Below are 27,715 nucleotides of genomic sequence, written 5' to 3'. Positions count from 1 at the left end.
TGAGCTTGCCGCTCCCACGCGCAGCCTCCCAGGACACGGTGCCCTATTGGCTCCCTAACGTTCTAAGCCCGCCTTGAGGGGCTTTTCACTCAGCCTGGACCCGCCCCTCTCGGTCCCCGACCGCGCCTCACTTCTATCATGCGCAATGGATGACATCACCGCTCCAAGCTCTGACCTGCGCGCCTCGCGGCTCAGAGCCCGAACATGCGCATTGTGGACTGATCGGGCAACGAAATGCGCATGCGCTCTGAGTGGCTGCTGTCAGCTCTGTCACCCGCGCTGTGTATGGGGCTCTGTTCGGGCATGCGCAGTGTGGGCGCTGTCCCAGAATGGGCAGGCGCCGGCGCTAGCCCTTCCGCCAGCGACGCAGGCCGGGTTCAGCGCCCCCTTGACATGCGCAATACGCGCTCTGGGCGGGAGAGAACGCGGAAGTCCTCAGCGGCTTAGCGCCGGCCGCGTAACTAAGATGGCGGCCTCCGTCGTGGCCTGGCTCGTCCCCGCGGCGGGGCTGCTGGCGCTGCTGGCCGTCCCGGGGGCGCTGGGGAAGCGGAGCGAAGTGAAGGCGCTGACGGACGGGACGTGGCAGGAGTTGCTGCAGGGCGAGTGGATGATTGAATTGTGAGCGCGCGGGAGCGACCGCCCCTCCCCCGGCCCGCCGCGCCCCGGGGTGTCTCCCCTCCCCCACCAGCCCTGCAGAGCCACGAGGCGGGGTCGTGCTGTCCGGGCCTCGGCCCGCGCTTCTCGCCAGTCCCTCCGGGGGGCCGGGGAAGGGTTCTCGGCACCACTCGGGCGTCGCCCCGTGCTCCCGGCATGCCCTGGTGCGTGGGGGGGGCGCTCCTCCTCCCTCAGGCCGCCGCCGCGGTGGGGGTGGGGCTCCGTGGGCCCAGCCCCCTCCCCCTCCCCCGCCACCGGACCGGTGCGCAGCCTGCCGCTGGGATCCTGGCCCCTCTCGCTGTGTTGAGATTCCCAGGGCGAGCCGCAGCCTCATAGACCCGTGGGGCTAGAAGGGACCTCCCGAGGTCAGCCCGTCCAGCCCCCGCATTGAGCCAGGGCCACATGTTCTCTGGACCTGACTCCAAGTGTTTGCCTGATCTGTGCTTAAAAACCTCCAGTGGTGGTTATCCCCCAACTTCCCTAGATAAGCTATTCCAGTGCTTACCTGCCCTGACCCCTAGATGCTTTCCTGAGTTAATATTAAGCCGAAATCCCTCTTGCTGCAAGGTCTGTTAATTGGGATTATTTTTTTTTCATCTATGATTCTGCACCAGTGCCTCAGGCAGGATGGGCAGCTTTTAAAACTGAGGCTAGTTTCTCCTTTGTGCAGACTTCTTTCAATAACCGCAGCATTCACAGTCTGCCATACTCGGTTTTGCTAACAATTGTTCTCTTGGAAGCTGTTACTTGACAGGTAGTAAAGGTGGCAAATTTATGAGGCCTGAAGACATGGCTTAAAATAGGTGATAGCTGACTCTGTGGTAATCATATCTTTAATTTGCTTAATCATATCTTTAATTTGCTTAATCTGTTACAATGGGGTGTGGCTGCCCGTTTCTTAATATCTCTGTAGCACTTGAGTGTTAGCTTGTATTAAGTCACTAAGCACGTTACTTGCAATGGCAGTGTCTGTATTCTGGGTTATTACTGTATGGTTGGGTAAATTAGCAATGTGTTTTCTCCCACTACGTTTCTTGAGACAAACTTTATTTTTCAGTTATGCTCCCTGGTGTCCTGCCTGTCAAAACCTTCAGCCTGAATGGGAAAAGTTTGCTGAATGGGGGGAAGATCTTGAAGTTAACATTGCAAAAGTGGATGTCACAGAACAGCCAGGTAATCCCTGTTATAGATCTGAAAAAAGAAACAATATTTTATACAGATGTTTACACTTTGTGTAATACCCAGAGGCTGTGTTACTTCATATGCTTTCTTTGATTGGGTTTTTTTTTGTTGTACTAAAGCGAAATGTTGAGTGTGCTTGTTTTACATAAAATGATTACAGGCAATAGGAACAATACAGATACAGTATCCTTAATTGTAGGGAGAGCCCATTAACTATATTTATGGCTGAGAAGCACAAGTCCTACTGAAAGTCAATGGTACTTGTGCTCCTAAATGATTTTGAGCACCTTGAAAATTCCACCCTGTTTGCATTACTGTGGGAACCCAAGATTGGGTTCCCTTTGCACAAGCTGCTATACAACACACAGAAAGAGACAGTCCTTGCTCTGAAGACCTTACAGTCTAGATAGACAGACAAAAGATGAAACAGACACAGACAGGTGAAGTAACTTGCCCAAAGTCACATAGCTGATCAGTGTAGAGCTGGGAATAGAACCCAGGACTTCTGTCTCCCTGCTGAGTGTCATATCCCTTAGACTGTGCTCTCTTTCCAGTTGTGTGTGTCAATTTGTGCTTTATCAGAATTACAGGTGAACCACTAATAGACGTTTTTGTCAAGATACCTATGATAAACACATTTATTGTCCGACACTGTTTATTCTCTCCCCTCCCCCACCCCACCCCACCAGTTCAAAATGCTCTTAACATTTTAAAAACAATTGTGTCCTTCAGGTCTGAGTGGCCGATTTGTCATAACAGCACTTCCCACTATCTATCAGTAAGTACTCAAAATTCACAGTAATAGGGGAAATGTGGTGATCTCCTTATTAAATGTTGTATTTCTTGGAAAAATGATTCTAGATTATTTGTTTGCTTTATTGAGAGAGGCTTTTTAGGATGGAGAGGGAGAAGCCTCAGAGCTCTTTGTATCATTAATCGTAAATTTATGATCACCTAGCCTGAGCTCCTGCATAGCATGGGCCATAGAATGTCATCCAGTGATTTCTTTGCAGTTAGTCCATACCTTGACCTATCTCTGTAGTGGGTGCTTCCATTTTTTAAACTTGTGTCTATTAGGTGGTTTTAATGCTGCTGTTGGGTGAGGCACTGCCAAGATTGTCGTCTTTCTGTAGTAACACAATATGAGTCCAGCAGAGATCCTGTATTCTGCCAGATAAATGACGTTGATTGCGTTCCATTTTTTCTAAGAATCATGACTTTAAAGTAGGATAAAAAGAATGATTATAGAGAATACAGGAGGAAAATGCCATTGAACAGAAATGAATGCTACATGGATAGATTGTACTACACAGCTACACAATAGTTGTACTGTATCTGGCATCCTAAGATACTCGTCTAATTTGTTCCTCTTTGAACAGTTGTAAAGATGGAGAGTTTAGAAGGTACCAGGGCCAGAGAACTAAAAACGACTTCATAAATTTCATCAGTGACCAAGAATGGAAGTCTGTTGAACCAGTTTCTTCTTGGTTTGGTCCTTGCTCTGTCTTGTAAGTATCAGTGTGATTTTTATCAGTATCTGTATTATTTTCACTACCAGACACGTGCGCATTCAAGGATTCTGTGGGACAAATTATCTGGTGCACCATAGCACTGCTTGGTTCACCTTAGATCAGTGGTTCCCAAACTTGGTTCGCGGCTTGTACCTGCGGATGCTTAGGTAAACAAAGTGTCTCATGGCCCGCTAGGGGCTTACCCTGAAAAAGTCACGAACCAAGTTTGGGAACCAGCTGCCTTAGAGGGGTTAAAGTAACTTTTTGTCCCCTGTTCGAATGAGGCTGTTTCAGGGGCCATTATGCTGGTGAGGATAATCTTTGCAGAGTTGAGAATCTGACACTGTATTTGTAGATTTTTCATAGGCTAATGTACTTGTTATGCATGCTTGAGTGGAGCAGCTAAAAATTTGGAAAGAGTATATCATTGTTTTAGAGTGCTAGCAGTGTAAGGAACATGTGGAGACAAATCAGATGCAACCTGTGATGAGTGCAGGCAGGAAACAGTGGGAAAGTAATGTCACCCAGTCTCAAAAGAATAGTGCTGTTTGAAATGCTATATAGTCTTCCAGTGGTTTTGAGGGGCAACTCAGAAGATTGCTTGCTTTTAACTACTGCAATGCTCCTGTGTTGTAAATGCTGGGGGTATATAGTTATTTTGGGGGAGGGAATGGGATAGTAGATAGGGAATTGCTTAGCAAAATGGCATTCCAGAATCAAGATTCTGTAATCTGACTTGGGTGATCCCAAATTCTTATGCGCTGGACTAGTTTGACAGCTGTTGGAGCACAGTCTAAACAATAATATTTGGAGCTCTTCTGTACAAAAATACAAATACAGGAACTCCTCACTTAACGTTATAGTTATGTTCCTGAAAAATGTGACTTTAAGCGAAACGATGTTAAGCGAGTCCAGTTTCCCCATAAGACTTAATGTAAATGAAGTGATTAGGTTCCAGGGTAACTTTTTTCACCAGACAAAAGTCTAATATACTTACTATGTATACATACACACCCAGTATAAGTTTTAAACAATTTAATACTGGTACACAGTGATGATGATTGTGAAGCTTGGTTGAGGTGGAGGAGTCCAAGCGTGGGATATTTCCCAGGGAATGCCTTACTGCTAAATGATGAACTAGCAATTGGCTGAGCCCTCAAAGGTTAACTCTCACACTCTACGAGGCAGCAGGAAAGGAGGGAGGGCAGACAGACACACACGCCCTGTGTGTGTTTGAGAGATAGAGATGCACATTTCCCCTTTAAGTATGAAGAGTGGGGTCAAAAGTACACTGCCTTGTTATTTAGATCAGCAAGCTGAGACCAGACCGCAGTTGCTGCCTAAGGCAGCAGCTCCCTCTGTCCCTGTGTCCCCCCTGCTCTATGGAAGATGGTGTAAGTGGGGTGCAGGAGCAGGGGGGAGATGGACACCCTGACATTAGCCCCCCCTCTTCTTCCCCTCCACCACACACAGCAAGCAGGAGTCTCGGGGAGCAGCTCCAAGGCAGAGGGCAGGAGCAGCACATGGCAGGGCAGGGAGGGACAGCTGAACTCCAGCAACTGATACCCTGCTGAGCAGCTGCTGCACAGGGAACTTAGGGGAGCAGGGAGCTGATGGGGGGCTGCCAGTCCACCCTGGTTCCAACCACCCACCAGCTAGCTCCAAAGGGCTGCTCTTCCTGCAAGCAGTGGACAAAGCAGGCGGTTGCCAAACGACAGAAGGGAGCATTGCACAGCTTTAAACGAGCATGTTCCTTAAATGATCAGCAATGTAACAACGAAATAACATTAACCGGGATGACTTTAAGTGAGGAGTTCCTGTACTGTGTTCATAGTATAGCCTTTCTGCAGTTAGAATAACGTCGGGCTCAGTTGCAGTCCTGCTCAGCGTTTCTGGGCAGTCACCTTTAGGCCTGAAATCTTTGGCCTCCAGGGCGTGTGTGTGTGTGTTTTGAAAGGTCAAGGAAAATTGTGACGTCTTTTTTACAAAGGTATAAAAATACTTCTCCCATTTAAAAGCTGTCCCTTTGTTCAGAAGTCAAGATACCTGAGCTTTGAAACTTGGTCTGCAAGTAATCTTAATGAAAGAGTTGGTCCACAACCAAGTATGACACAAATAGGCTTCTAATTAAATTAGGATGAACAGAAAAATGACTACTGCAAGTGTACAATTGAGATCTTTAATGTTTGTGCCTTAGTCCCTGTGCATGCCTCCTTTCATAAGTGCACACTTAAGTACTGAAAGTGACTTAACTTTTCACCGGGTCAACTTTTAGCTTTTCTTTTCCTAAAAAACAACACAAATCAAAACCACGCGCTGCAGCTGAATTGAATACTACTTACAGCAGTGCAAAGATAGCCCGGTAACAATGAAAGATCAGGAAATGGAAAAACCTAGAATTCCTACACCAATATCTGTTACTTAGATGCAATATTTTATAATTCTATGTGTGCATTGTGGCCAAGCTAACGTTGCTATAGGGACCATAGCTTTTATATACCCTGACTTTTATTGTAACTCTGCAGTCTCAATGTCACATTAAGATACTTTTTGTATCATATTAGTTACTTGAATACAAACATAATTGGTACTGTATAGGCTGTTTTCCCTGAGGAACAAAGTCTAGTGCACCTGCTGGCCTATGCATTTTAACTCTTCATTTGTGAATGCAAGTTCTAGGTGGTGTGGGGATCTGTAGATGTCCTTCAGAAACTTGCAGAAGAAATATACTCAGGTACCAAATAATGCCCATCTCCTGTGGGGGAGACTATTTCTAGAACCCTGCAAATCCGCAGATACCCGGTTGATATCTGCATTTGCAGATGTGGATTTTTGCTGCTCGAGGATGGAAGTGGATCCAAATTTTATATCTAAAACCCTGCGGATATCCGCATCATCTCCACGGATGCAGATATACGCAGGGCATATTTGCGAATCACGGATAGGATGCAGATACACACTTTGTATCCGCACAGAGCTCAATTTCAGAGTAAAGGGCAAAGTAGAAGGATAAAGGAGAAGTGGTTAGGAAAGCAGCCAGATATTTTGGGATGGTGGCAAAACCAACGTTGCTCAGTGTAGGTCTGATGAATGGGAGGTTTATAGATCTGTATGCTTCTGATTTGCCTAAAAAAAATTGCAGTCTCCAGTTTCACTCTTTTCTGATTTATTTCAGGATGAGCAGTATGTCTGCTTTGTTTCAGTTGTCCATGTGGATCAGGGTATGTGTTGCAAGTCTGATTTTTGTTTAACTTGAATAAAGAGAAACTTGGTATTCTGCCATTCTTGAGATGACTAATGTCTGTCTTTCTTTTTAGCATTGCCACAATTATTTTACAGAAAATGTTGGTATACCAGTTTGGGGATCATATGCTATTTTTGCATTGGCAACTCTGTTTTCAGGACTGATACTTGGACTTGTAAGTAAAAAAATTTTCAGTTGTGAGAAACAGAAGCTGCTTTTTATACAGCATGATGGATTAATGCAATGTAGAAGTTCAGAATTATTGAATGAAAACTTTCTTTTCAGATCATGGTATTTTTAGCAGACTGTCTCTGTCCATCCAAAAGGCATAGACCACAGCAGCACCACTATCAAAGTAAGCATGCTATATGTTTCTAAGGGTTTCATTTTGTTCGAGGAAGCCAGTGAGTAAATCCTCGTGTAATAATATGAGGCTTATGATTGCTGGCCATGAAACATTCATTAAAATTTTGACTTTTTGCTGATCAGTGATATTGCACTTTAACTGTGATTATCTAGTGTCTAGGCTTCATAATAGGATCATGACTGAGGTTAGGAGAGCAGAATATTGTTTACTATAGACTTCAGATGGTAAAAATAGCTTTTTTTCAACGTTTAGATGTTTGGAGGATATTTCCTCCCTCACCATCTCAAATTTAATAAGGTAAGCTAAAAGTTTGGGCATCAACACATTTCAGTTAAATTCCAGTGAATGAACTCAGTTTGGAACTTGTAGTCAGATTGAGGGCAAAAGAAGACATGCTGCATTTTAAAAGGAGGAGGGGTTTACATCTGTTAACATAATCCAACAATTCAGTTTAAAATGCTTCACTGAGAGCTATTAAAATGAGGGGTGGTACTAAAGGGGATTGCTTACTCACTATTACAAAGACATATGAGGAGAAAGCTCAGCCCTGTGTACCTCAAACTGGTGCTTTTAGGTTCCCTGTCCCAAACTTGAGGGAGTCTTATGCCAAGTAATTTTGACTAAGTAATCGAAGAACACGAGTGACCTAATTCCTTTGGTGGCAATGAATCTGTTTAGGCATTTTACATTTAATATTGGAATTCCCAACTTCTGCTGGTTTGTGGTTAAGATAATTGCTATGACTAAACCGCTGCAGTTAATGTTCATGTGTATCAGAATTCCTAGACAGACCTGTTAGGTGTTGCGCGAGCAAACTAGGTCTTGAGATGAAAGTACTTCTGTTTTCTCTTTAAGAAAAATTAGCACCAGAATCAGCCCGGCTCTTGAAAAAACTGGATGAAGAACAAGAAGCAGATGAGGAGGATCTTTCAGATGATGAAGCAGAGGATAAAGAGGTGGCAGACAGAAACTCTTCAACAAATGCTGTAAGACAGCGTCCTGTGAACCTTGCTGCTGCCACAGATAAATCATAGTTCCATATACTTGAGGGTTTCTTGAGAAACAAAAGAGGTGCAATATACCAGACCCTTCTGCTTGAAGAGAGGTGGAACTCGTATCGCTGTAGTGTTCGCTCATCATTTTCAGAGAAAGCTACCTTTAAAAAAGTCTCTGTGGCATCAGGTATTCAAAGCTGAAGCTTGATATTGCAAATGGCGAAACCCAATACCATGTCTGTGGATTGGTGCTAAGAAATAGTTTGTATGGCTTTCTGAATGACTCGTTCTGTGGTTGAGTTGTACAAAATGCAAAACCAGTGTATTAGAGTATTAGAGAATATTAGCAAGGAAAATGCACTAACCTGTTTGCCTGCTAGAGCATCTGAAAAGATTCCTCATTGTAAATCTTTCCAGTTTCATTCTGAAGAAATGCTGGAAAAAATTCCTCAAGTTATGGGATCTTTGCCCAGTTTTTGTGGTAAAAATGTACTATAAGCTGTTTCCAGGTCACTGTTCTGTTAGACAGGTATGACCTTGAGTGCAGCAAACAAATTTCTTTACACCAAATAATGCAAACTAAGGATATCCTCTAATAAAAAGCAAGGAGATGAGACTAATATGGGACATACTGGAGTCTTAAAAACTGAACAGTGGCTTGTTAATGCCAATCATGCATTGGCCTGATATTCAGGATCGCCCTGTTATGAAACTTGAGTCTTCCCTTCTAATGTGGACCATTTTTATTCTGTTCCATATTACTCTTTCCCCTCTCTTTTTAACCAACTTTCATCCTTTGTGCAGTAGGTAAATCTTTTATATATCCCAGGCTGGAGGAAAAACTACAAATATGACTTAAAAAAATTTGAATTGATGAAATTTAATTTCCTGGTTGCTTTTCTCCTTCTGAACTCTTGAGTGGAAAGGTATTTTTCTACTCTTACATTCAAATTAAAAAATGCTTTCTTTTTTTAATTTGAATGTATCCTAGATAACTAAAGTACATGAGCATGCGTTATAGATGAAGAAAGCAGGATGCCTGATCTTCCACACTCAAACAGAAATAGCACACTCTCTCCTGTTAAACATTTAGTGTGAAAACCCTCTGTTACTCTTGCCAAGTTCTAAGTTGAGATGTTTCCAGAGTTTTGTGTTCAGAGCATCTCATTTTCTGCATTTACTGTGCAGAGGACATTCAGCACTGTGTCTCCTGGCCTAGAGGCACACGTGTTCTTTTCAAATACCACAGGCCTTGTGGTTGCTTGCCTTCCAGGACCGCTCTTATGAAGCTAATATATTTATTTTCACTTCTGCTACATTACAGCGCAGATAATTCTAACCGCCTTATTAAAACAAATGGAAAGCTGGTGCTGAGGAGCTAAAGAAATGATTCCTGTAGGAATGGTCAGCAATGATCTCTTTGCCATGGTAGTATGCGCACTCCATTCCCTGTGCTTTGATGCAGTAAAGTGTTTGCCTGCTTCATATTAGTTTAAGGAGCTGTTCGTGTCTTTAGTGATGTCTCATGGAAACAGAGCCTTTAATAAACCTAAAAGGTAATAACATGCTATAAAAAAAGTCGTTGAAATAGTCCTAAGCATTTTTTGTGACTATTTAAAGCTTTTGTGGCTTTCAGTTAAGACAGTGATGCTCCATATCCATCTGTTCAAACGAGTAATCTTGACTACAGTGTCTTCTGACTGCATAGTCACCCCACTGTAGTCAAAGCTGAGAACAGCAAAAGGCCAGTACCTATAATTATTCAACCACAAAATGAAGGTCCCTTATGTGCATTGTGAAGCTAGTATGAAATCTCTCTCTCGCATTACCCAGAAATCTCGTCAGTTGCATTGTCTCTTTTTAGCAGGAGTAGAAGGCTCTTAAATGCCCCAAAGGAGATGCACAAATTCTGAGCTTCTCAATTAAACATGTAATTCTTCTACTCTGAAAACTTATTTCAAATGGCATCTGGCAATTCCCTGTCTGTCTCAATGACTCCAGATCAAACTGGCTTAGTTTACAAATAGTTTTCTGCCTAAGTGCCAGTTCCATCAGTTCATCCTGCTGTATGGAACTAAAGCTGTCATGGTTCAACCGCATCTTCTTATGAGCATGGTTGTGTGCCTAGTGTATATTTAAAGGAACACGTGTCACCTTGAATTTTTTTTTAAATTGACTAATTTCCAAAAAGTCCAGTTTCTTAGAGTGCCATTTTAAATGCTGTGCCCTGAAATTAATATACATGTCTCCTTAGCATTCTAAGGGTTTTTCTGTTTATATATATATATATATATGAAATATAGAGTATATGTTAATACTGGAATTGTGCATTAGCGAGCCAAAGAAAATGAAGATTTCTGTTGCTAACTTCTGAAGTGGTGTTTGCAAGTGAGATTGCTGTATATAGTAGGTGCAACATTTTCAAACAAATGTAACTCAGTTCTTGCTGGTCCTCATCTTAGTGAATTTGCGGTGCTGGCAGATTAAACATCTGTCATTACAAACAGTAAATTTGGTCTGGAGTCACTTGAGAGGCTAATGGAAATACTGATGCCGTTCTTAATTTTCACTGCAAAATGGCACTTTGAAGCCAGAAATGTTTTAACAATACTACTAATTACTTCTAGCAGAGACCAGCTGGGAACAAGTAGCTATTAATGAATGTCCAAGGGATATGGAGTAGTTACTTAAAAACAAACTTGCTCAGCATTCACAAATATTGCTGTTGATTTAATACATTGAAAGTCATAAGGGAGGGACACATTAAGCGTATGTCATGTCTTGAGAACATTTCTTGGCAATAAATAACACAAAATATGCATTTGTATGTCAGTTAGTCACATCTTTAATCAACCTGCATACTGTGATTGGAAAAACATGAGTCAACTCACCAGATATATTCTGCTGTCAAACAAATCCCTTCAGGGAAATTCTCAGATGTACAAGAAAATGATCAGCTATAAAACGTGTCCTAGTACTTCCTGTTAGTCTTTTTTGTTTCTTTGGTGGTGTTGGTTTGATTTATCCTAAGCAAAAATATTTTCCATTCTGTGGTGGCACTTACGCTGTTACCTCTGTGAAAGTGTAACTACAACAATGTAAATCAATCTGTTTTGGTCAGCTTTTTAGTTGAATCGTGTTCCTACGTTTTAAAATATCAAAATTAACGTAGTATGTGAAATGAAACGTGTATCCCGTATAATACTTAAGATGTTTTTGTGGGAATTGCCTTAAATGCTATAGAGTCTAGATCACTGTCTGTTACCAGTAAAATAAAGCAATAATGTATGATGTACTAGAGAAAAGCAGCACTTTATTTGATAAGTGGTACATTTCATTCAGCATGAAACTTGCACTTAATTCTGGAGAGGATTTGAGAGAAGGCCAAGGATTCAGATAGAGCTGCATGTTCTCAGTATGAAAAAGTGCTTACTCTAGATTTGAAATAATACAGTTTAACATAGCCTTCCGTATGTCTAAATGTAGCTGCTGCTTACAGATGCAGATGTTAGTTTTAAACAACTAAATTTGTATAATATATAAAACATATTCTTGATTTTTTTTTGCCATGTTACAGCTTTTAAGTGAAGAAAATCAATGTGTTTTCTTGTTAAAGTGGTAGCGCTCTTGTGTTTCTCTTGCCAGGGTAACACTTGCATAACTTGTCTTTGATTTTCCTACCTTTCCGAATACATTCCTGCCCTACAGGCAAATGATTGAACTAGTTCAAAAATTGCCTCTCGAACTTAAGGGTCATTTATTCTGAGTTGCGTGAATCCTGACTTAGTGTTGCAGAGCTTGCATTTGTGCTTATTGTTTGTGCAATAAATGCTGTGTTTAGTGATCATAGGCCAGCCTTGTGCTTTTGCCCACCTTTGTAAATCTTACTGTCATGCTTTCACACTGCGATGGTTTGTCCTGTGATCATTTCTTCCTTTCATCTGTACCGAATTACTGTATTCCTAAAATTGTTTATCGAGGCTTACTAGCCTCAGATTGCAATGTAACAAAGGTATGTTAATAAGAACCTGCCCTTTATATCTGTTTGTGTTCATAATGTTTGAATATCAATTTTATAAAAGCCAGACTACCCTTTTCATTCTAGTTGGGATTGAAATATAACCTCGTAGACCAGGGTGATGTAACATACCGTTTTTAAAGTTTTGTCAAAGGTTCTCCGAAAGAATACTCTTATTGAAACTATGACTACCAGCCTTAGATTCCTGTTTTCTCGGTGAATTTTGAACACACGTTTTGGGTTAGCTCCATTTTCCAGTGTCAAAGCAAGGCTAAGCAGCCATTGTCAATGCAAAATAACACTCACATTGTAACAATACAATTAATAAAATAGTTCTGTTTGTTTTTTTTAAAGGAAAAATGTTGAATGACATTTTAAACTGAAGTGGCAGTGAACAGCTTGTGCCTCTTTAAAATGCACAATAGCATCTCTTATTGTTAAGGCTACGATCTGGTCAAGGGTATTTTTAGTACAAGACAGTCATGGACAGGTCATGGGCAATAAACAAACATTCACAGCCTGTGACCTATCCATGACTTAACAATACCCGTGACTAAATCTTAACGGGGGGCATTGTGCCGAGGGGGAGCACCCGTGGCCAGGGGCCGCTGACCCTGCTCAGGACGGTCCTGGTCTGGTGCCGAGGTGCGGCTGGCCCTGGGGCCCCTCCAGCAGCACTAGTATGGCTGGCTGCAGGACAACCCGAGCGGCTGGCTGCGAAGCTACTCCACCAGCAGCCGGTGTGGCTGTCTCCATGGGCAGCCCTGGGGTCAGACACGCTGGCCACAGCAGAAGTGTCAGAGGTCATGGAATCCATGACTTTGGTGACCTCCATGAGAGACACAGACCTCCTACTTCTTGTAACATGACCTGGTTATTTAGCAGTAGCTAGATACCGCCCAGGGTGCAGGGGCATCTACTCCCCAAAAGGGCTTAGATAATGAGTGTATATGACAGTATAGATCTCAGTGTAGAAAAACACAGGTTGGAGTCAACAGTTAGAAAGCTTGAAGTTTGGCCTCCTGGTTTGACTCATTTTTGACTTTTCTTCTGGGGTCTAAAACAATATGCTGTGAAACTTCCCCAACCAAAGGAATTTTTAGGAATCGTCTTTGTGATTGTCTACACGCCAGCTACTAACAACTAAATGTTTGCTATAGGCCCTGGTGCAGCGAGCTGCCTTACAGATGGGATTCTTTTAGAATACTTTCAGGCAGTGTCATGTGCACCCTAGTGAGTGGGTGTGGCTGCAGATACTGAATCTAGAAAGAAAGTAGGAAATACAGGCTGGGAGTCAGTCACTTTTCACTAGCACCTGTTGGGTGCCTCAATTGCATGTGCATAAGCCTTGTCTTGTTCGGTGAAATAGGTGAGGCTGGATGTAAGCTGCTGTCCTGACTTTCCCCTGCTGGCAAACTAGTTTGCACAAAGTTTTAAAACGGGGAAGCTAACTGAAAAGTGTGACAGGTTTCAGAGTAGCAGCCGTGTTAATCTCTATTTGCAAAAAGAAAAGGAGTACTTGTGGCACCAGAGCCCTGGTCTACACTAGGACTTTAGGTCGAATTTAGCAGCATTAAATCGATGTAAACCTGCACCCGTCCACACGATGAAGCCCTTTATTTCGACTTAAAGGGCTCTTAAAATCGATTTCCTTACTCCACCCCTGACAAGCGGATTAGCGCTTAAATCGGCCTTGCCGGGTCGAATTTGGGGTACTGTGGACACAATTCGACGGTATTGGCCTCCGGGAGCTATCCCAGAGTGCTCCATTTTGACCGCTCTGGACAGCACTCTAAACTCAGATGCACTGGCCAGGTAGACAGGAAAAGAACCGCGAACTTTTGAATCTCATTTCCTGTTTGGCCAGCGTGGCAAGCTGCAGGTGACCATGCAGAGCTCATCAGCAGAGGTGACCATGATGGAGTCTCAGAATCGCAAAAGAGCTCCAGCATGGACCGAACGGGAGGTACGGGATCTGATCGCTGTATGGGGAGAGGAATCCGTGCTATCAGAACTCCGTTCCAGTTTTCGAAATGCCAAAACCTTTGTCAAGATCTCCCAGGGCATGAAGGACAGAGGCCATAACAGGGACCCGAAGCAGTGCCGCGTGAAACTGAAGGAGCTGAGACAAGCCTACCAGAAAACCAGAGAGGCGAACGGCCGCTCCGGGTCAGAGCCCCAAACATGCCGCTTCTATGATGAGCTGCATGCCATTTTAGGGGGTTCAGCCACCACTACCCCAGCCGTGTTGTTTGACTCCTTCAATGGAGATGGAGGCAATACGGAAGCAGGTTTTGGGGACGAAGAAGATGATGAGGAGGAGGAGGTTGTAGATAGCTCACAGCAAGCAAGCGGAGAAACCGGTTTTCCCGACAGCCAGGAACTGTTTCTCACCCTGGACCTGGAGCCAGTACCCCCTGAACCCACCCAAGGCTGGCTCCTGGACCCAGCAGGCGGAGAAGGGACCTCCGGTGAGTGTACCTTTTAAAATACTATACATGGTTTAAAAGCAAGCATGTGAAAGGATTACTCTGCCCTGGCATTCGCGGCTCTCCTGGATATACTCCCAAAGCCTTTGCAAAAGGTTTCTGGGGAGGGCAGACTTATTGCGTCCTTCATGGTAGGATACTATACCACTCCAGGCCAGTAACACGTACTCGGGAATCATTGTACAACAAAGCATTGCAGTGTATGTTTGCTGGCGTTCAAGCAACATCCGTTCATATGTTATCCTCAGGAGAGTGAGATATAATCCATGGTCACCTGGTTGAAATAGGGTGCTTTTCTTCAGGGGACACTCAGAGGAGCCCATTCCTGCTGGGCTGTTTGCCTGCGGCTGAACAGAAATGTTCCCCGCTGTTAGCCACAGGGAGGGGGAAGGGTTGAGGGGGTAGCCACGCGGTGGGGGGAGGCAAAATGCGACCTTGTAACGAAAGCACATGTGCTATGTATGTAATGTTAACAGCAAGGTTTACCCTGAAAGAGTGTAGCCAGTGTTTTATAAAATGTGTCTTTTTAAATACCGCTGTCCCTTTTCTTTTCTCCACCAGCTGCATGTGTTTCAATGATCACAGGATCTTCTCCTTCCCAGAGGCTAGTGAAGATTAGAAAGAAAAAAAAACCCACTCGAGATGAAATGTTCTCCGAGCTCATGCTGTCCTCCCACACTGACAGAGCACAGACGAATGCGTGGAGGCAAATAATGTCAGACTGCAGGAAAGCACAAAATGACCAGGAGGAGAGGTGGCGGGCTGAAGAGAGTAAGTGGCGGGCTGAAGAGAGGGCTGAAGCTCGAATGTGGCGACAGCGTGATGAGAGGAGGCAGGATTCAATGCGGAGGCTGCTGGAGTATCAAACTAATATGCTACAGCGTATGGTTGAGTTGCAGGAAAGGCAGCAGGAGCACAGACTGCCACTACAGCCCCTGTGTAACCAACCGCCCTCCTCCCCAAGTTCCATAGCCTCCACACCCAGACGCCCAAGAACGCGGTGGGGGGGCCACCGGCCAACCAGCCACTCCACCACAGAGGATTGCCCCGAAAAAAGAAGGCTGTCATTCAATAAATTTTAAAGTTGTAAACTTTTAAAGTGCTGTGTGGCATTTTCCTTCCCTCCTCCACCACCCCTCCTGGGCTACCTTGGTAGTCATCCCCCTATTTGTGTGATGAATGAATAAAGAATGCATGAATGTGAAGCAACAATGACTTTATTGCCTCTGCAAGAGGTGATCAAAGGGAGGAGGGGAGGGTGGTTAGCTTACAAGGAAGTAGAGTGAACCAAGGGGCGGGGGGTTTCATCAAGGAGAAACAAACAGAACTTTCACACCGTAGCCTGGCCAGTCATGAAACTGGTTTTCAAAGCCTCTCTGATGCGTACCGCACCCTCCTGTGCTCTTCTAACCGCCCTGGTGTCTGGCTGCGCATAACCAGCAGCCAGGCGATTTGCCTCAACCTCCCACCCCGCCATAAACGTCTCCCCCTTACTCTCGCAGATATTGTGGAGCACACAGCAAGCAGTAATAACAGTGGGAATATTGGTTTCGCTGAGGTCTAACCGAGTCAGTAAACTGCGCCAGCGCGCCTTTAAACATCCAAATGCACATTCTACCACCATTCTGCACTTGCTCAGCCTGTAGTTGAACAGCTCCTGACTGCTGTCCAGGCTGCCTGTGTACGGCTTCATGAGCCATGGCATTAAGGGGTAGGCTGGGTCCCCAAGGATACATATAGGCATTTCAACATCACCAACAGTTATTTTCTGGTCTGGGAATAAAGTCCCTTCTTGAAGCTTTTGAAACAGACCAGAGTTCCTGAAGATGCGAGCGTCATGTACCTTTCCTGGCCATCCCACGTTGATGTTGGTGAAACGTCCCTTGTGATCCACCAGAGCTTGCAGCACTATTGAAAAGTACCCCTTGCGGTTTATGTACTCGCCGGCTTGGTGCTCCGGTGCCAAGATAGGGATATGGGTTCCGTCTATGGCCCCACCACAGTTAGGGAATCCCATTGCAGCAAAGCCATCCACTATGACCTGCACATTTCCCAAGGTCACTACCCTTGATATCAGCAGATCTTTGATTGCATGGGCTACTTGCATCACAGCAGCCCCCACAGTAGATTTGCCCACTCCAAATTGATTCCCAACTGACCGGTAGCTGTCTGGCGTTGCAAGCTTCCACAGGGCTATTGCCACTTGTTTCTCAACTGTGAGGGCTGCTCTCATCTTGGTATTCATGCGCTTCAGGGCAGGGGAAAGCAAGTCACAAAGTTCCATGAAAGTGCCCTTACGCATGCGAAAGTTTCGCAGCCACTGGGAATCGTCCCAGACCTGCAACACTATGCGGTCCCACCAGTCTGTGCTTGTTTCCCGAGCCCAGAATCGGCGTTCCACAGCATGAACCTGCCCCATTAGCACCATTATGCATGCATTGGCAGGGCCCATGCTTTCAGAGAAATCTGTGTCCATGTCCTGATCACTCACGTGACCGCGCTGACGTCGCCTCCTCGCCCGGTAGCGCTTTGCCAGGTTCTGGTGCTGCATATACTGCTGGATAATGCGTGTGGTGTTTAATGTGCTCCTAATTGCCAAAGTGAGCTGAGCGGACTCCATGCTTGCCTTGGTATGGCGTCCGCACAGAAAAAAGGCGCGGAATGATTGTCTGCCGTTGCTCTGACGGAGGGAGGGGCGACTGACGACACGGCTTACAGGGTTGGCTTCAGGAGGCTAAAATCCACAAAGGGGGTGGCTTTACATCAAGGAGTAGTTCAGGCAGGACTTCACGGAGGGTTCCAATAAGAAATGGTGCACCTAAGTTATTGTTCTTATTGGAACAAGGAGGTTAGCCTGGCCTCTGATTGATACATGGCTAGATCTACCTCGCAGCACCTTCTCTGTGAGTGACTGCAGTGTGACCTAGAGGAATGAGTCCCCTAGACAGGGCAGGAGGCAAATGAGTACAAAACAAATCTGGTCTATTTCTTGTTTTGATCCACTCCATCTATCTTTTACATCTTTGGCTGGCAGCAGACGGTGCAGAAGGACTGCAAGCCATCCACATCTCATGGCTGCTCGGCAGAAGATGGCACAGTACGACTGCTAGCCATCCTCATCTCTTGCCTGCCTGGCAGAAGATGGCACAGTACGATTGCTAGCCATCGTCATCTCTTGCCTGCCCGGCAGAAGATGGTACAATACGATTGCTAGCCATCGTCATCTCTTGCCTGCCCGGCAGAAGATGGTACAATACGACTGCTAGCAATCCGTATTGCCTGCCTGCTCACCATTAGACGGTTCAATACGACTGACTGCAGGACTAAAGAGAATGACCTGGTCAAGTCACCAAAAATTTAGTCCCTGCGCTCATGTCTGCCCAGGCGCTCCCAGCCGACGTGGCCAGGAGCACCTCGGACATGACGAGGACGGGTACCAGTCATACTGCACCGTCTGCTGCCAGAAGGCAATGGGTTGCTGCTACTGTGTAGCAATGCCGTACCGCGTCTGCCAGCACCCAGGAGACATACGGTGACGGTTACCTGAGCGGGCTCCATGCTTGCGGTGGTATGGCGTCTGCACAGGTAACTCAGGAAAAAAGGCGCGAAACAATTGTCTGCCCTTGCCTTCACGGAGGGAGGGAGGGAACGGGGGCCGGACAATATGTACCCAGAACCACCCGCGACAATGTTTTAGCCCAATCAGAGTGCTCCATTGTGACTGCTCTGGACAGCACTCTCAACTCAGATGCACGATTGTTTGCCGTTGCTCTGACGCAGGGAGGGGCGACTGAGGACACGGCTTACAGGGTTGACTTCATGGAGGGTTCCAATAAGAAATGGTGCACCTAAGTTATTGTTCTTATTGGAACAAGGAGGTTAGCCTGGCCTCTGATTGATACATGGCTAGATCTACCTCGCTGCACCTTCTCTGTGAGTGACTGCAGTGTGACCTAGAGGAATGATTCCCCTAGACAGGGGAGGAGGCAAATGAGTACAAACAAATCTGGTCTATTTCTTGTTTTGATCCACTCCATCTATCTTTTACATCTTTGGCTGGCAGCAGACGGTGCAGAAGGACATATTGCCTGCCTGCTCACCATAAGACGGTTCAATAGGACTGACTGCCGGACTAAAAAAAATGACCTGGTCAAGTCACTAAAAATTTAGTCCCTGCGCCCATGTCTGCCCAGGCGCTCCTGATCACACAGGTGACCAGGAGTACCTCGGACATGACGAGGACGGCTACCAGTCGTATTGTACCATCTGCTGCCACAAGGCAATGGGTTGTTGCTACTGTGTAGCAATGCCGTGCCACGTCTGCCAGCACCCAGGAGACATACGGTGACGGTTACCTGAGCGGGCTCCATGCTTGCGGTGGTATGGCGTCCGCACAGGTAACTCAGGAAAAAAGGCGCGAAACAATTTTCTGCCCTTGCTTTCACGGAGGGAGGGAGGGAAGGGGGGGACTGACGATATGTACCCAGAACCACCCGCGACAATGTTTCAGCCCCATCAGGCATTGGGATCTCAACCCAGAATTCCAATGGGCAGCGGAGACTGCGGGAACTGTGGGATAGCTACCCACAGTGCAACGCTCCAGAAGTCGACTCTAGCCTCGGTACTGTGGAAGCACTCCGCCGAGTTAATGCACTTAATGCACTTCTGTGGGGACACACACACTCGAATATATAAAACCGATTTCTAAAAAACCGACTTCTATAAATTCGACCTTATTCCGTAGTGTAGACATACCCTTAGAGACTAACAACAGTGAAGTGAGCTGTAGCTCACGAAAGCTTATGCTCAAATAAATTGGTTAGTCTCTAAGGTGCCCCAAGTCCTCCTTTTCTTTTTGAAAAGTGTGAGCGTATTCTAGCTTAGCCTGCTCCTTTCCTGGGTGGGAGGTGGGGTTACTTAGTTCCATTGGTCAAACACAAATGACAGGTTCGTGCAGCTCTTAAAAAGAAAGAAGAAATGACCTGTTGCTAAAAAGTGGACAGATAACTACTGTTCATTTTGATTTTAACATCCCCATCCAGAAGCTGCAGTTAGCATGTGCCTTCACTAACCGGAAGCTTTCTGAATGCAATTACAGTTTCACCATATATCACATTGAAGCACAGCTCTTTGTACATCCATTCAGCAAACAGTGCTGTTCTGCAGTTAAATGGAGAGCAACTGATGCTGAAAGTATGAAACAGACCAATACTTTTCTTCAGTCTGCCTAAATTGAGTAAATATTCCAAAACTGAAGATTTGACTTCTCCCTCTACTGTAGCTTTTCCTAAAATTCAGACTTGTTCAGAGCTGGCACATAGACAAAGTGCCAGTGCTAAGAACCACCTAAACCTCTGAAAAGCAGCTTCTAGTTGCTAAACCCTTGTCTCTACTGTGGCTCCAGCTAGTTTTAAAACTGATTTGAATCTTTGGGACTATTTCCCCAGTTTAGACACAACCTTCAGGTATTTTTGTTGACAAGAAAAAAGTCAAATGCATAAATTATTCACCTTTGAGGATTAAGAGCATCTGAAATACATCTTTTAATAACCTCTGTAGATGGGGTGATAAATACAGCAATAAGCCCCAAAAGTATATCCCCTAGCAGGTGGCCTTTATGTACTCAAGAAAGAGAGCCTCATGCACACCTTCTGGTGTGGTTTATTCCTTGTTAGACTGAACAGCTCCTTCATTTTACATCTCAGTGTTTTTAATTTTTTTTTAAAAGTGCAGTACTTCAGGGGTCAAGGATAGGTCATCCTCCCCTATTAAAAATAGTCCTTTAAGGACAGCAGACCAAAGTAGAGAACAAAATTATAGCACCCTTTTTCTGGCCTCTTTTGTATACAATTATTTTTTCCCTCACTTTTTTTTGTCTTAGGTCTTTCTCTCTCCTTGAAATAAATTCATGGTCTTGTCTTTCCTTTCAGCGGCAGTTTCTGGCATAATGCTAACTTTTTATTCCTAAAGCGGGGCGTATCTGTTATTATGAGAGTTCAACATGGCCAGAGGACCGCTAACTGCTGTTTAATAGGCATCTGGGCATATAGTGGGGGAGGGAAAGGCATTTATTCCCTGATTCAGTAAAGGATTTAAATATATGCTTAATTTCAAGCATGTGCTTGACTTGAATGGGATTAGTCGCCTGCTTAAGTGCTTTGCTGGAATGGAGACATAGAAAGGGCCCTAGTGGGGTTGAGGATGAGGCTGGGCTGGGCTGCCTGGGGAAGCTGTAGTATCCCTTTGATGGGAAACCAGAGGTAGGTCAGTGGTTGTTGCAGACATGGGGCAGGTTTAATTACACCTTGAATTTGGAGACAGAGGATCAGGGCGCTCAGTTTGTTAGTAAGGGTGACTATTTGAAGGACAGCAGCCGCCTGCTAGAAAGAGGCAGCTGGCCCCTGGGGGGGAGTTGCGGAAAAGGGGTTTACAGGTTTAACAGCTGATCCTATGACAACTATTGAAATGGTCCAGTACAGAGACGGAAGATTAAGAGAGAAGGTGTCTCAGTTGACTTCAGTGGGCTTTGGATCAGGCTCCTGTTGAGGCAATGAGAGCCTCGCTGTGAGTTTGTGACCAAGTGTGACATCAGGAAGGCCCAACCAGAATGTGGCCCTGGACAATCACTTTCATTTGCCGGCCTCTCCTATATCTGAGCATCATGCCGCTTGGTCATTTGTCAAGTTAGACTGAGCCAAAGGCCTTTAGCCACACAAGCTCCCCTGGGTTATCCCTTTTGTTGGGCTAAGCCAGCCCAAGCAGCCATCGATTGAATATGTCTAAAGACTGATGGATCTTTTTGCTTCTATGCGTGGTCCTTCCAAGTCGGGGCTGAGAGGAAACCTGCACGGTGACTGCCTGCTCTATGAATAAATAAGTCTTCAGTCGCCAGAGGCGTCAAGCCTGTGCATGTGAACCAACACAACCATGTCCATGGCAGGGGATCCACGCCAAGTGCGGGGGGGGGCCTTGCTGAGCCCCTGCTGCAAAATCCCTGTCTTCCTGCGCAGGTGATGGGGGTGTCCTTGGTGTGTTGGAGGCTGGCCCTGGCTGATATCACTAGGATAAGAGACCTCTGGACTATGGCTGGTAATACTGGGTCAACCATGGGGTGCACACTCTTCGTGTCCCCTGCCGTGTGCTCTAGGAGATGATGGCTGCCCAGCCTCTCTTCTGTGTCTTGAGCAGGTCCTGTGAAAAGGGTGTTCTCCACCTTCCCGTAGCCACTGGCCCATCAGAACTCAACTTCAGGCTCCTACCCCACAAACCACCCTGCTGGCTGCCCCCAGCATATCACCTAGGCAGGCTGAATGCCATCCAGCGAGCCTCCTTCAGAGCCACACCCGGGGACCATCTTTACTTGTCTGCTCTCCACGACATGTGCTTCCTTGCTCTCGTGTCCTGCCCTAATACTAAATGGCAGGATGCCCTTCCACCTAGCAAGGGTGAGTCTTCATGCAGCTCTGGTCTTGTGGCCTGCTGTGGTTATCAGCTGGTGGCTCTTACACAGGGCTGTTAGCCTGGGTGCGTGGCAGGCACAGTTCACGGAAATCTCTGATGCCTTCCCCTGTTGTGGTGAGAGGGGGACCCTGGCCTACCTGCAGAGTGCCATGTTGCAGCCCCTCTTTCAGCTCCTTCAGGCCGAGTGAGGTTCTGGCCATGCTTTCCTCCACAACTGTTCCTGTCTACGTGGCCCATCTGTGGCTCCACAAAGGCACGAGACCTCCTTGTCAGTCTTCCTAGCTCTGGCCATCCATAAGTCCAGGAGGAGGAAGCTGGATGGGGAGGTTCTCTGTGACTGTGGGGCCTTTTTCCATTCCCTGGCCATTTCATGCATCCAGGCCAAGATCCTCTGGGCATGGGTCACTGACTCCTTCACGGAGCATTAGGGGTCTGGAGTTCTCTACTCTGACTCCCCATCCGGTGCCTTGTTTTACACTGCTCATGGCCTCTTAGAATTCCATGCATGTGAATCATACATGATGGTAAGGTACACCCTTAAAACAATGTCAGCTTCTAAAATATTTGTGAGCATCTGGGGAAAATAAACTTATTACATCTTTTAGTGGTTTTTTTTGTTTTGTTTTTGTTTTTTGGAAGATTCATTTTGAGAGGTAGAATGTGACTTCTAAATCAGGAAGCTTTAAAAAATGCAGAATGAATCATTTTCATCAGTAAATCATTATTCCACAATTATATTTGTGTTGGTAATTAGTGGCAAGACTTGGCTTCTGCTTCTCCAAGAACTAATAGTGTGATATTTTGGGGGCTCTTATGAATGTCACACTCAGCAGAGGCCTCAAAGCCCCTTGATCCTCCCATGTATTATAATTCCTGAGAGAGGTGATCTCTCTATACTCCTCTATAATTTGCATCTTGTTTTGGGGGGATTGCAAGTAAATGGGTGCTTGGATACTGTAGTGACTGATGCCATATAAATACTTGACATATAGGCAAATGAAGGGAGGAGATACACCAGTACTCCATCCCTTCTGCAAGTGGCATCCTGTATCCCTGTAATTTTAGCCACAGGCAAATTTAAATGCTGTGTCCGCAAATGTAGACGTTGTCTTCTGTGCTAGGCATGGAGTTATTTACCCTTCACGTGCAGTGGGATTGCTGTGGTCACCACAGCTACATGCGGGAGAGAGCTTTTACTCGATTAACGTCATCGCGTTGGGTTTGCTCTGGTGCAGCTGCACTGAAGACCTGCTATTAACACTGATGCCGTAAATCATTTCCAGCTGACTTCTCTGAAGAGCCAAGAGCTTGTTCACTGGCTGACCACACGGTCTGTCTCTGAACAGCGTTTTCATCAATCCTCCAAAAACAAGAAACTAAGACAGGAATTATGTCTGGGAAGTGAATTAGACAGGGGAGCAAAATAGATGTGATTGCAGTTATGTGAGCTGCTTGTTTGAAAGCTACATTATCTGTTTGTCTTCCTAGTAGGGGTGGTGCTACTGTTAGGGACAGCAAATGGTTCTTCAGTGAACCATTTCCTGACTAGTGACGTATTCAGCTGTGATTCTGTATAAACCATTAGCGTTTGGGCTCTTGCATATGAAATCCGCTTCAGTCCTTTGATTCCTACATGGAGAACCAAACTTTTCCATTTGGCCCTCATCCTAAATTTTCCAGTTGTTTTCTACACTGCAGAGCTTTCTACACTGTCAGACAAACGAGTAAAAGGTTTCCCTTTTCTCTTCCCAGTCCATGTAGCTGTATTCTTTTCCACTTGGAAATGTGTTGGAATAGAAATGCAATGGGTTTTTATGCTGGACCATTTGCTTAACAGCTTGAGTTGTGTACCTTCAGATATGCATCGGGTATCCACAAAAGAGCTTTTGTGTGAGCACACCGATGTCTGTTCTATACCCTGCTGATCCAGGTGTGGAAACATAAATAATACAGATGATGTGGTCCCCTGGTGTTAGGTTAGGGAAGTTTGAATAAACAGTGGTAGGGGAAATGATTGTGAGTTTGCTGGAAGCCCCAGTGCAGGTGAACATGCTACGACAATGTATGAGCAGCAGAAGGAAAATCTTTGGAAGAAACATTAATCAGGCAGATAGCAAATATCTCTTGTTCCGAGTGAGCAATTTAGTTACAACATATATTATAGTTACATTTTATTGATGTCTTTAAAAAAAAAAGGTGTGGTTTATAAAGGTAAAATAGATTACGGCCAAAGGAACTTGTGATTGTTGGGTGCCTCAGTTTCGGGTCCCTCCACTTCTTGTATACTTAAAAAAACCCAACAACAACAACAACAAAACATAACACCTTGGCTCAAATCTCACAATATGCTGCTGTAACATTTAGAAACAAATGGAGAAATGTGACATCGCCACAAGGCCCTGGTCTACACGAGGAGTTGAGGTCGAATTTAGCAGCGTTAAATCGATTTAACCCTGCACCCGTCCACACGACGAAGCCCTTTTTTACGATTTAAAGGGCTCTTAAAATCGATTTCCTTACTCCATCCGTGACAAGGGGATTAGTGCTGAAATCGGCCTTGCCGGGTCGAATTTGGGGTACTGTGGACGCAATTAGACGGTATTGGTCTCCTGGAGCTATCCCAGAGTGCTCCATTGTGACCGCTCTGGACAGCACTCTCAACTCAGATGCACTGGCCAGGTAGACAGGAAAAGGCCTGCGAACTTTTGAATTTCAATTTCCTGTTTGGCCAGTGTGGCAAGCTGCAGGTGACCATGCAGAGCTCATCAGCAGAGGTGACCATGATGGAGTCCCAGAATCGCAAAAGAGCTCCAGCATGGACCGAACGGGAGGTACGGGATCTGATCGCTGTATGGGGAGAGGAATCCGTGCTATCAGAAGTCCGTTCCAGTTTTCGAAATGCCAAAACCTTTGTCAAAATCTCCCAGGGCATGAAAGACAGAGGCCATAACAGGGACCCGAAGCAGTGCTGCGTGAAACTTAAGGAGCTGAGGCAAGCCTACCAGAAAACCAGAGAGGCGAACGGCCGCTCCAGGTCAGAGCCCCAAACATGCCGCTTCTATGATGAGCTGCATGCCATTTTAGGGGGTTCAGCCACCATTACCCCAACTGTGTGCTTTGACTCAGTCAATGGAGAGGGACGCAACACGGAAGCAGGTTTTGGGGACAAGGAAGATAATGATGAGGTTGTAGATAGCTCACAGCAAGCAAGCAGAGAAACCGGTTTTCCCGACAGCCAGGAACTGTTTCTCACCCTGGACCTGGAGACAGTACCACCCGAACCCACCCAAGGCTGGCTCCTGGACCCACCAGGCGGAGAAGGGATCTCTGGTGAGTGTACCTTTTAAAATACTATACCTGGTTTAAAAGCAAGCATGTTTAATGATTAATTTGCCCTGGCATTCGCGGCTCTCCTGGATGTACTCCCAAAGCCTTTGCCAAAGGTTTCTGGGGAGGGCAGCCTTATTCCGTCCACCATGGTAGGACACTTTACCACTCCAGGCCACTAACACGTACTCAGGAATCATTACAGAACAAAGCATTGCAGTGTATGTTTGCTGGCGTTCAAACAATATCTGTTCTTTATCTCTCTGTGTTATCCTCAGGAGAGTGAGATATCATTCATGGTCACCTGGTTGAAATAGGGTACTTTTCTTAAGGGGACATTCAGAGGTGCCCATTCCTGCTGGGCTGTTTGCCTGTGGCTGAACAGAAATGTTCACCGCTGTTAGCCATGGCGAGGGGGGAGAGGTGAGGGGCTAACCACGTGCTGGGGGGAGGCAAAATTCGACCTTGGAACGAAAGCACACGTGCTATGTATGTAATGTTAACAGCAAGGTTTACCATGAAAGAGTGTACCCATTGTTCTATAAAATGTGTCTTTTTAAATACCACTGTCCCTCTTTTTTTCTCCACCAGCTGCATGTGTTTCAAAGATCACAGGATCTTCTCCTTCCCAGAAGCTAGTGAAGATTAGAAGGTGAAAAAAATGTACTCGTGATGAAATGTTGTCTGAGCTCATGCTGTCCTCCCACACTGACAGAGCACAGACGAATGTGTGGAAGCAGACAATGTCAGAGTGCAGGAAAGCACAAAATGACCAGGAAGAGAGGTGGCGGGCTGAAGAGAGTAAGTGGCTGGCTGAAGAGAGGGCTGAAGCTGAAAGGTGGCAGCAGTGTGATGAGAGGAGGCAGGATTCAATGCGGAGGCTGCTGGAGTATCAAACTAATATGCTACAGCGTATGGTTGAGTTGCAGGAAAGGCAGCAGGAGCACAGACTGCCACTACAGCCCCTGTGGAACCAACCGCCCTCCTCCCCAAGTTCCATACACCCCTCACCCAGATGCCCAAGAACGCTTTGGGGGGGCCTCCGGCCACCCAGCCACTCCACCCCAGAGGATTGCCCAAGCAACAGAAGGCTGGCATTCAATAAGTTTTAAAGTTTTAAGCTTTTAAAGTGCTGTGTGGCCTTGTCCCTCCCTCCTGCACCACCCCACTCGGTGCTTCTCTCCTCCACCACCCTTCCTGAGCTACCTTGGTAGTTATCCCCCTATTTGTGTGATGAATGAATAAAGAATGCGTGAATGTGAAGCAACAATGACTTTATTGCCTCTGCAAGCGGTGACCCACCCCACCATAAACGTCTCCCCCTTACTCTCACAGATATTGCGGAACACACAGCAAGGAGTAATAACAGTGGGAATATTGGTTTCGTTGAGGTCTAACCGAGTCAGTAAACTGCGCCAGCGTGCTTTTAAATGTCCAAATGCACATTCTACCACCATTCTGCACTTGCTCAGCCTGTAGTTGAACAGCTCCTGACTACTGTCCAGGCTGCCTGTGTATGGCTTCATGAGCCATGGCATTAAGGGGCAGGCTGGGTCCCCAGGGATAACTATAGGCATTTCAACATCCCCAACGGTTATTTTCTGGTCTGGGAATAAAGTCCCTTCCTGCAGCTTTTGAAACAGACCAGAGTTCCTGAAGATGCGAGCGTCATGTACCTTTCCCAGCCATCCCACGTTGATGTTGGCAAAACATCCCTTGTGATCCACCAGTGCTTGCAGCACTATTGAAAAGTATCCCTTGCGGTTTATGTACTCGCCGGCTTGGTGCTCCGGTGCCAAGATAGGGATATGGGTTCCATCTATAGTCCCACCACAGTTAGGGAATCCCATTGCAGCAAAGCCATCCACTATGACCTGCACATTTCCCAGGGTCACTACCCTTGATATCAGCAGATCGTTGATTGCGTTGGCCACTTGCATCACAGCAGCCCCCACAGTAGATTTGCCCACTCCAAATTGATTCCTGACTGACCGGTAGCTGTCTGGCGTTGCAAGCTTCCACAGGGCTATTGCCACTCGCTTCTCAACTGTGAGGGCTGCTCTTATCTTGGTATTCTTGCGCCTCAGGGCAGGGGAGACAAGTCACAAAGTTCCATGAAAGTGCCCTTATGCATGTGAAAGTTTCGCAGCCACTGGGAATCATCCCAGACCTGCAACACTATGCGGTCCCACCAGTCTGTGCTTGTTTCCCGAGTCCAGAATCAGTGTTCCACCGCATGAATCTGCCCCACTAGGACCATGATGCCCACATTTCCAGGGCCCGTGCTTTGAGTGAAGTCTGTGTCCATGTCCTCATCACTCTCGTCACCGCGCTGACGTTGCCTACTCGCCCGGTTTCACTTTGGCAGGTTCTGGTGCTGCATATACTGCTGGATAATGCGTGTGGTGTTTAATGTGGTCCTAATTGCCAAAGTGATCTGAGCGGGCTCCATGCTTGCCGTGGTATG

The 27,715-nt window shown here is 45.9% G+C and overlaps 2 protein-coding genes and 1 pseudogene across 2 annotated transcripts; all 3 read left to right on the top strand.

The window, feature by feature from the left end:
* The first annotated feature begins 326 nt into the window (after positions 1-326).
* TMX1 (thioredoxin related transmembrane protein 1) lies at positions 327-10,691 on the top strand. The gene is made up of 8 exons (XM_074956529.1): positions 327-618; positions 1,712-1,827; positions 2,569-2,614; positions 3,216-3,344; positions 6,523-6,568; positions 6,665-6,766; positions 6,877-6,946; positions 7,814-10,691. The coding sequence occupies exons 1-8, from the start codon at positions 467-469 to the stop codon at positions 7,990-7,992; spliced, it is 840 nt and encodes a 279-aa protein (XP_074812630.1). The 5' UTR covers positions 327-466; the 3' UTR covers positions 7,993-10,691.
* Positions 10,692-10,840: 149 nt separating this feature from the next.
* On the top strand, positions 10,841-15,432 carry LOC141989625 (uncharacterized; annotated as a pseudogene).
* Positions 15,433-24,701: 9,269 nt separating this feature from the next.
* Positions 24,702-26,020, top strand: LOC141990234 (zinc finger and SCAN domain-containing protein 32-like). The gene is made up of 2 exons (XM_074957226.1): positions 24,702-25,251; positions 25,840-26,020. The coding sequence occupies exons 1-2, from the start codon at positions 24,702-24,704 to the stop codon at positions 25,902-25,904; spliced, it is 615 nt and encodes a 204-aa protein (XP_074813327.1). The 3' UTR covers positions 25,905-26,020.
* The last annotated feature ends 1,695 nt before the right edge of the window (positions 26,021-27,715 follow it).

Source organism: Natator depressus, chromosome 6, assembly GCF_965152275.1.
Source record: "Natator depressus isolate rNatDep1 chromosome 6, rNatDep2.hap1, whole genome shotgun sequence".
Taxonomy (NCBI): domain Eukaryota; kingdom Metazoa; phylum Chordata; order Testudines; family Cheloniidae; genus Natator; species Natator depressus.
Note: the sequence above shows the minus strand (reverse complement) of the source record. Positions and strands in the feature narration are given on the sequence as shown.

Bases quoted from the DNA above. Each gene is read 5' to 3' on its own strand.
- TMX1 (XM_074956529.1), top strand. From the start codon at position 467: ATGGCGGCCTCCGTCGTGGCCTGGCTCGTCCCCGCGGCGGGGCTGCTG. The intron at 1,828-2,568 runs GTAATCCCTGTT...TGTGTCCTTCAG, and splicing joins GGATGTCACAGAACAGCCAG to GTCTGAGTGGCCGATTTGTC. The intron at 6,767-6,876 runs GTAAGTAAAAAA...CTTTCTTTTCAG, and splicing joins CAGGACTGATACTTGGACTT to ATCATGGTATTTTTAGCAGA.
- LOC141990234 (XM_074957226.1), top strand. From the start codon at position 24,702: ATGATGGAGTCCCAGAATCGCAAAAGAGCTCCAGCATGGACCGAACGG. The intron at 25,252-25,839 runs GTGAGTGTACCT...TTTCTCCACCAG, and splicing joins AGGCGGAGAAGGGATCTCTG to CTGCATGTGTTTCAAAGATC.